The sequence below is a fragment of the Urtica dioica genome, chromosome 7, assembly GCF_054948205.1.
Source record: "Urtica dioica subsp. dioica isolate 48M chromosome 7, U.dioica_male_clone48M_v1_H2, whole genome shotgun sequence".
NCBI lineage: Eukaryota > Viridiplantae > Streptophyta > Magnoliopsida > Rosales > Urticaceae > Urtica > Urtica dioica.
This window is the reverse complement of record NC_142762.1, coordinates 12396129-12405243: the sequence shown is the minus strand read 5'-3', so window position 1 is coordinate 12405243 and position 9115 is coordinate 12396129. Positions and strand designations below refer to the sequence as shown.

At 41.1% G+C, this 9115-nt stretch overlaps 1 protein-coding gene across 1 annotated transcript; it reads left to right on the top strand.

Annotated features, from left to right (window-relative positions):
* Positions 1-1075: 1075 nt before the first annotated feature.
* On the top strand, positions 1076-2099 carry LOC149390241 (uncharacterized). Its single transcript, XM_089621081.1, has 2 exons — positions 1076-1145; positions 1249-2099. Exon 2 carries the CDS (start codon positions 1295-1297, stop codon positions 2000-2002), a length of 708 nt encoding a protein of 235 aa, XP_089477207.1. The 5' UTR covers positions 1076-1145; positions 1249-1294; the 3' UTR covers positions 2003-2099.
* Positions 2100-9115: the final 7016 nt, after the last annotated feature.

The following is a 9115-nucleotide window of genomic DNA, read 5'->3' as shown; positions in this document are numbered from 1 at the left end:
CTGAGAAGTGATACAATTCGCCTGTGCTGACCTAGCCAAGTAACGAAGTCGTGGTTAACCCGCAATCTCGCCAAGAAGATCGGATCTAAGACTTGACCAGTCCGCGACGTGGCGAGGACGAGCTGATCAACACGTGTCCAAGAGACAATCATTTCTTCAAATATAAATAATAACTGTGGTATTCATTTTCGCACACACAAACTTTCGCTCTATACCACGTACTTATTCAAGTTCTTTAAATCTGTTGTTGAGCTTGGCTACTTGAGTTCGACATTTCGCCTCCTTGTAAGCAGCCGATATCAATAAAGATTATTCTTTTATTATTTCGTATTAATATTCATTTTAATTAAATATCGTTTGTTTCTTATACGATGTCTTTTTGAGACCGATTAAATAAATCAAATAAATATATCTTAAATAATATTTAAGATTGTTGAGATTTCGACATCAACAGTAATGTATTGAAAACATTGTAAACTATTTTTTATTTTATAATTTTATCATATGTACTTTGTATATTTTTTTCACCAGATTCCTCTAAGTAAATACGGTGTTTGACGTTATTCTTCAACAGTAAGGTAACTTCAACAAAACAGTTATCCTTTCCTTTTTTTGCTTTCCACGGTTGGTTACCAGTAAATTCTGAACCCCCAAACGGTAACGTTGTTGTTTTTTTTTTTTTTTTTTTTTTTTTTTAAGCAACAAGCAAGATCTAAAGTTATCAAGGGCAAAAACTACAACTCGCAAAAATAATTGAACGGAGGATTATGTGCTAGAAGCCTAAAAGAAACACTTTTAATAAATACGCGCCACTGCTAAAATGATAGAAGAAGAAGAAAAATAAAAATACAAAAATCTGCCAAATGGAAGTGTCGAATTTGAGGACAAATTTTGTTGCTGTTTTCGTGTGATCAATTTTATCAACAGAACGAGTGTGTCGTGTGAGTGAATGAGCTTATGAGCGTGTGACAGACTCAAAGCATTTTTCACAACCCTCAACTAACTCTCTTTTTCCGTCTCGCTATGTACCACACATTTCCCTGTAAATGATAACTGCTTTACATTATATAATAAGGGTTGAGCTCGAAATTTGGAGAGAGAGACCGTTATACTTACATCGAAACCTGCTTTGCCTTCTCTCTAAGGTACTGCATTTCTTTTGTAAACCCTTATTTTGACGATGACGATGACTTCGTTCGTGATTTAAGACTTTCGGATTTCTATTTCTAACCCACATTTTTTTCACAGGAAGTAAATCAATCATTGTCGATAGAGAAAATAAAAAAGTTGATCAATGTTGAAACAATCGCCAAACAGAATTCAGAGGTCCAGAGCCTTCAAGGTAAATAATGTCATCCACACGTGTCTCATGTTCGCCATTTGCGTTTGGTTGCTTTACCAGATGAACAATCACCAGAGCGACCCGAAGAGCCGCAAAGAAGAACACATTGCCGGCGCCGGAGTCGGGATTGTAAAGCTCGGGAGGCGTGATCTCCGTCCAAAGCACGATTCGATCATCACCGCTGAAAAGGACGAGAGAGAAGATCTCGAGGAAGAAGAAGAAGGAAGAGGCGGTGGAGACGATGAAATCGACGGCCTCGATCAAGAAAAAGAGGAGGAGGAAGAGGAAGAAGCAGAGGCCGTTGATTTTGAGGATCTGAACTCGTCGGAGATGGAAAATGATGAAGCCGATCACGACGTTCTGAGCAATTCTCGACATGCAATCGATGAAGATGAACGTGAAGATGAAGATGAAGAACAAAGCATCCGAGAAGTCAGGGTCGTTTCGAGAGCGAAACGTTTCGTTTCAAACAGCTCTTCGTTAATAAAAACAAACCCAGATTTTAATGCCACGTCATACTCTTCTACCGAGGCAGTTTTGAGCGGAGAGTCGAGGAGCATGGGCTTGAAGATATTGACAAGGAAAGAGAATTCAGATGTTTTTTATGATTATGATGATGACGAAGAAAAAGATTTGGTAGCTGATTCTTCCGACTTTTGAAGAAGATTAAACAGGGAACTATTTCTTTTTGCGGAGCCATTTAGGGTAAGATGACTTAGACTAATGCTAGTTAGACACTATTTACTACAGATATAATACTTGCTAACAAAATGTTATCTACAAATATGTAAAGCAACATATAGTTGAGAAATCTTAAGAAAAACAAAATTATTGTGGTAAAAAAGGAACAAATAATTTTTTTGGGATCGTTTTCTATCCGTTTATAACGTAGAAATTCTATAAATAAACAAAAAAGGGGTAATAAATTTAGTATATCTATGTGCATTTTGACTAAAATATCAATAAACGATCTCTTTTTATAGAATTTTTATTGAGAAAACCCTAGCCGTCAAAGCTCTCTCTCTCTCTCCATAGGACATTTGGTAGCGACCGGAGAGAGTCTTCTCGATGGTGCATAACAGATATTGGGGGGAAGGACATTAACGAAGTCATATCTCTGAAGGATGGGGGTCGACAGAGGTGGAAAACTGGAACTCGAATCTCCCGATGGAGGAGCGACGGTTAGAAATGGTAGTGGTCGAAGATAATTGTTGGTGCTCACTGAAGTGTTCTTCCATGGGAGCACCATTGACACAACTAGAAGCTTGACTGTGGTGGATGGATATGTTTTCTAGCAAACATGTGCGGAACCCGTTATATTTTCGTACAATGAACGTGTTTAACTCCTTTGTCTAGCAAACATGTGCAGAACCCGTTATTTAAGTACTTTTATTTCAAACTTCCCTCTAATGGCCACGAGGTTTACTTTGATAATCAAATGTTCTTTATTGAGAAAGGAATCACCAACCTTAACATTAGACCCGTCATGCCTCTTAATTTGAAGATTTGTGAGTGAATCGTATTTAGCTTCGCTGAATGCACAGTATTGGTTGAGACCATCGTAAACTGTCACACACACATTGTCACATTCTTCCGAAATGTTTTCAACTCTATCAAGTATATATGTAAAGTAGAAACTTTTGTATCACTCGAGTTGAAAATTCAAAGATGATAAACGAGCTTATGTTGTTACAACTAAATTCTCGAGTGAATTATGGTCCAATAAGTTTATCAAATTAATTTAAAATATGTTAAGGTAATGAGAAATCTCGAAATAAGTAAATGATTTATCGAGTTCGTTTCGAATAAGAAATTATTTTCCGAAGAGACATTTTGGAAATTAATTTAATAAATAAATTCTCGAAGATGAGAATTATTTCCGAGACACCTTAAATATATTTAAATCAATCGAAACCGAATAAGAAAATCATCGGCTTAAATCATATATTATTAATTCGTTCGATTATGGATTTAAGTAAGTGATTATATGAGCAGGACCTATTTGTAACAAATTTTCTAGAACTAATTGCAACAACAATTAAAATTTGGGCCAAAAGTGAGACTTCAGCTAAAATATAAGGACTTAAATGAGCAATATTGAAATAGATGCTCATATATATGCTTCATTCTTCTCCTTCCTAATACGAACTAGGAGAGGAAGAGAGGACGGGTGCGAGGAAAAAGAAAAGAAGAAAAAGGCCAGAGAATCGGCCGGAGAAGATAGGAAAAGCGTCACCGGAGGTAGGTGAGGAAGATAAGACCACTATCTCATGTGATTTTGTTTTCTTTTCTTCAGCCCTCCGCCCCTCTCTCCGACCACTCGAGCCCTAATATACTCGACCATGGTTTCAGTGATTCCGGCTACGAAATTGCTGGCCGAAGATGTTGCTGCAAGTGTTAAGGTGAGAATCGCTTTTTCCCCAATTTTTTATTTCGGGAAACTAGGGTTCTTCGTCAAAATTGGGGCTTTTTCTTTTCATGTTTGATTATGTGGCTGTCATGTATTGTTAAGGTCCATTGAGCGTGTTTGATCTCAAATTGATGTTGATTTCTTGAAATTTTTGTTTGGTGTGATAAACTGATCTGGACAGCCTGGTAAAACGGACGTGGATAGTCCAATATGTTCTAAGATTATTTTGTTAATATTTTTCCTGGATTTTATACTGAATCAGTTTTCTAAAATGTTCAAGAACATATAAATCTATTAAGAATTGAGTTAGATATGATTTTGTTGAAAATGTTGTTTCAAAACAGTAAAACTTGAATTTCAAATCTGGGTACCTTTATTACAGAGTGTTTTTGAGATAGTTATTCTAGTTTAAATTGAGCGTGTAATATCTCGTTAGAAAGGTACGAAAGTTAGCTTTGTTATGAAATTAAAATCGTTGTATTTCGATATGTGTAGCTAGATTTATGAGGCGTTCTTTAGCTAGTGTTGAATATGAAATAGATGTTTCCTGCTCGGTTTAATTCCGTGATGATTCATGTAGCGTGGTTTTGTTTCTTTTCTTCTCTGTTTTGGCTGAGATAATGTTTTTCTCTCTCGTATTTGTAGGAGCATGAATTGGAAATTTTGAGGTTGTTGAACTTGAGTTCGAAATTGGTTTGTTTTGTTGGTTGTCTGAGTTTGGATCGGTCCCGTTGGTTTGTGTTGATGTCGATTTTTAGATCGATCAACAATCACAAACTAAGGGATGTTAAGATATAATATTTTAATGGGTTTCGAAAGACGTCGTATAAGAAACAGTATAAAAATAAAGAACTATAATAATAAATTAATATTAATTAATTTTATTGATCGTGAAATGGATTACAAGTGGGACAAAGTGGCGAACTCAATAAGACGAGCTCAAGACAAATATACGAATATGAAATATGGTTGATTGAGAGTTGGGATCGTAAATTAGTCGCGAATCGTCGTCTCCTCTTCTATTTAGAGGCGAGATGGAACCTTCAGGTCGAAGACACGTGCTCATCGATCCACACTCCTCGTCAGAGCTGAAGTCGTCTCAGATCCGATCTTCGCGGCGTGGTCTTCTCTTTGACTGACCGATTCTTCTGAACGAGAAGACGTGGTCGAACCGAAATCCCTCAACGAGCTGGAAAGTGTTATTGGACTTGGGCCGGTCTTCAAATGGATACTGGGCTTTGGTCGGGCCAAAGCCCATCCGAGATAATTATTTAAATAATTGAATTTTTATACCCCACAATTAGCCCCCAAATATTTTGAAAATACTTCGAATATTTTGAAAATATTTACCGCGGAAAATTCGAACCAACTCGAGTTAAAAGGGGCGAAATTAAATATTTAGGGCCACGTGGCACCATGCGAAAACGCGTCTTCTTCACTCGTGGCATATCTTGATTGCACCTCGTAGGTCGAAGTCGAAGAGTCCGAAAATCTGTTGATATCTTTACAGATATCAAGGAAATATCTTCGATTTGATTCGATTTATTTTCCATAATCATTAGATTTTTTTTCGGGATATTGGTTAATAATGAAATGTATAAATAAGCGCGCCGAAGAGTCGTTTCTTCTCATTTATATTATCCTCATCCGCGGTTAAAAGGTAATTCTTTCTTTTGAACCTTTCTCTTTATTTCGAGCTTGAGTTCTCTCTCTAAGTTCTTTAAGTCTGCTTAGATTTCAGATATTTTTACTCTCAGTTCGACTAGCGAACTTAAACGAGTTCATATATTTAAACACTTCGTCCGTAGAAACTCTGGAATTAGATGCCGTGTTCAGGACTTCGCCCATCGGGATCTCAACCCCTAGGAAATGAGGATATCCTTCTTCCTTCTACCGTGACCTCGGCCGACCTTAGGGGAATTCACAAAAAATACCAGATCCCCCCAGAAATAAAAATTCTTCTTCCCCCTCCTGGAGCCACTGCCGATACCGTTGTGGAGGGTTTCTGTTGTATATACGAAATTTGGTTGGAGAAATGCGGCCTGAGATTTCCTATTCACCCTCTCCTGTTCAACTTCGTTCAGACTCTAGGGTTAACCTTGCCCCAGATGTGTCCGAATTTTGTCAGGATGGTGATGGGTCTGATTGTAGTGGCCCATGAAGAAAAAGTCGAACTCACATTGATGGATTTAGTCCGTCTTTGTGTTGTTAAGGCGAATTCGAAACACGACCCGAATTGTTTTTATCTTTCGAGGGCTGCAGGCAAGGGAGTGATCTCGGGCCTGCCTTCGAAAGAAATTTTTTGGGGAAGACGATATTTTTACTTCGCCGTAAACGAGCATTCACTCGGGGATCGATCTCGTTCTTTCTCCTCGAAGTGGGCGAGCTCACCGAGTATGCACAAAAATTTAATTTATTCTATTTTTTCTACTTATGTTTTGTAGGTAGGTGAGATAAACTAACATTTCTCTGTTCTGTTTTTCAGAAAAAATCACGGCGCCATCTCAGGGAGCAGAGTTCGCTGAGAAGCTCTCGATATTGCAAGAGGGCGAAGTAGAGTGGTCGAACTTTACTTATTACAGGTTCATTTCGGCCAAGCTTTGACCTCACCCACCAGCTCTTTTAGAAGACTTTGAAGAAGGTTAGTTCGACAAATTCGATTTCGTCCTCTTTCTCACGGTCAATTATGTATGTGCCATTTTGATCAAGTTTTTATCATAATCATTATTCCTCGGATCATTTTTTTTGTAATTAGACGAGGGGATAATATGAATACCCCGATCAGTGCTCGCGAGGCGAGGAAACGAAAGAAGGGGGCGCTGCTTCGACTTCAACCCCAACCCCGGTTGTCCCTGTCAACGATCCCGAGGTCGAAGTGACCGGGGTTCGTTTGACGTCCGAGATCCCGGTCATTTCGGTGCCTTCTGACGAGGCACCTGAGACGACCGAGATTGCTCCGATGGACGTCTAGGAAGCCGAAGCCCCCGGGACCGAGGAAGATCGAGCCCCCGAAAGGGCCGAGGAAGATCGAGCCCCCGAAGAGGCCGAAGAAGATCGAGCCCCCGAAAGGGACGAGATCGTGTGGGGCGCCCAAGAAAAGAAAGATGCCGGCGAATCGGGTCCCTGAGGGCGGAGCCCCTAGAGAAAGGAAGAAGAAGAAAAAGAAAGATCCAGTCCACGACCTCGCTGGCATGGACGAAGAAGAGCCCGCCCCTGAGGCCCCCATGACCGTGGTGACTCGGACGGACAAGGGTAAGGCCGCAGCGGAAGGAAGCAGGTCTTCCTCGAAGTCGAAACCGGAGACCGAGCTGATTCAGCCCCGTCTGCATCCCGGAAGAAGAAGCATACCATCAATTTTCACTATGCGCAGGATCACATCCTGTGCGATGATATTTACTCTTCGGCAGGGTTTCTTCGTCAATTGACTTGTTCCGGCATGGGGCTTTCGAAGGTCCCTGAGCTCGCCGAGGCGGATTGGTACAGGATGATGGCTTCGGCCATAACCGGGGTGAGTCTTTTCATTTTTATTTTATATATAGCCGACCTGTTATACTTTGAGAAATATTTTTTTTATGGATCTTGTTGCGGTCGAACTAATGGGAGAGCTTAGTTAATTTCAGCTGTCCACCCAACTGAACCGAGGCGTTTTTCGCTACGAAAAGCGTCTTCATGATGCTAAGGTTGAGCATGAAAAGCTCGCCGAGGTACAAAAGGGGATGGAGTCTCTGCAAGCCGAGCTCCAGGGCATGAATGACAAGATCGCCACCCTTCAGGACGACCTTCTGGCTAAGGATGCCCTCTTGGAGTGGTCGAATGGTAAGATTGAACGCCTTCGCGGCAAAGTTCAATTCTTATCTGTCGATGTCGATGATAAGAAGGAGAAGATCAAGGGATGGGCGGCCCGTTCCAATGATTTCGAAAGAGAGAGCAAGAGGTTGGCGGTCGATCTGGCGGCTCGGGACAAAGAGCTGAAGGACGCTCTCGAGGAGCTCGCTCGATCGAAGAGGGTGGCGAAGGCGGAGCGGGATCGGGCTGTCCACGCGGCAAAGAAGGCGACTTCGCTTAAGTATCGAGAACAGATACTTAAGCATCGTGCGCAGAAGGAGAAGATGGATGAGACCGTCCTCATCCTAAAGAAACTCGAGCAATGCCGGGGGAACAAGGAGTTGATCTCAGAGGCCTTGAAGGGTGAGATCTCAGATTGGGCGGTCGAGATGAAGGATACTGAGAATGACATCGCCCAGTATGAGGCCAATTACGCGGCCATCGCCGTTCCTGAGGTCGAGGACATCCCGTTCACCCCCTATTCGGACCGATCTCCTGCCGACGCCTCCGCGACCGAAGTCGAGACCGCAGCCATCAATGAGCATGGTTCGATGCTCGATCGAACTGACGAGGTCCACAACTCCATCCCGGAGGGAAACAAAGAGATGGCGGCGTTCATGCCCACTCCCGAGCGTCGAGGCATCAAAGTCAAACGCCACGACCAAGCTTAAGCCTTCTCCAGCCGTCAGCAAGAATTCCACTTTGTTTTTCTTTAATTTCAGTGAAAATATTTATTTTATTTTTGGGGCCCGTGTGTTTTGGGGGAAGTTTTTATCGTTTTGATACAATTATAGGGGGCTTCGGTACCTCTATTTTATATCTGGATTATTTTTCTTATTATATTTTATGCAAGATAATTTTATTTTTTAGAATTTGCCAAGTCTTTTAGCTCGCCAAATTTTCTTTTACATGCTCAGATGTTTATTTTCTGTCTGTTATTCAGTCAGTTCGACCGATCCGAATATGTTTAAAATATTATTTAGTTCGTCCTCACAGTTCATAACTCGGAGTTGCAAAATCTGTTAAGTCTTTTAGATCGCCCGCACTCGGCCTAAAATGTTTCCCTTAAAGATTTCAGAGGATTCGTTAAGTCTTTTAGATTGTCAGAAATCTAAAAAGTTTCCCTTAGGCTGAGGTTCTGTATTGGTTCGTCGTTCAAAATCTGTCAAGTTGTTCTGATCATTGCCGGTCCGAAACGTTTCCCCTTAGATTTGAAGCCAAAGTCCGTAAATAAATTTGGTCAAGATTCTATTAAGTCTTTTAGATTGTCTTTGATCTAAAAAGTTTCCCTTAAGATTTTCGGATGAGGTCGACCTTTCGGGGTATGACCTCCGATTTGGATGACGCTGTGAGATGTCGGTTCTCGCTAGAGACGTCGTGAGGTGTTTGCATTGTTGGCCTAGTTCGAGGTCGGGGTTATCGGCCGAGATGCGAGCTCCGTAGCTCAAAAAGGTGGGGGACTGTGCCTTTGTAGAGAAAGGCTGCCTACGTACCCTTATGCAGGGATCAAGTCAGACGTAGTTCGATTCTTAATGGTT

Bases quoted from the DNA above. Each gene is read 5' to 3' on its own strand.
- LOC149390241 (XM_089621081.1), top strand. From the start codon at position 1,295: ATGTTGAAACAATCGCCAAACAGAATTCAGAGGTCCAGAGCCTTCAAG.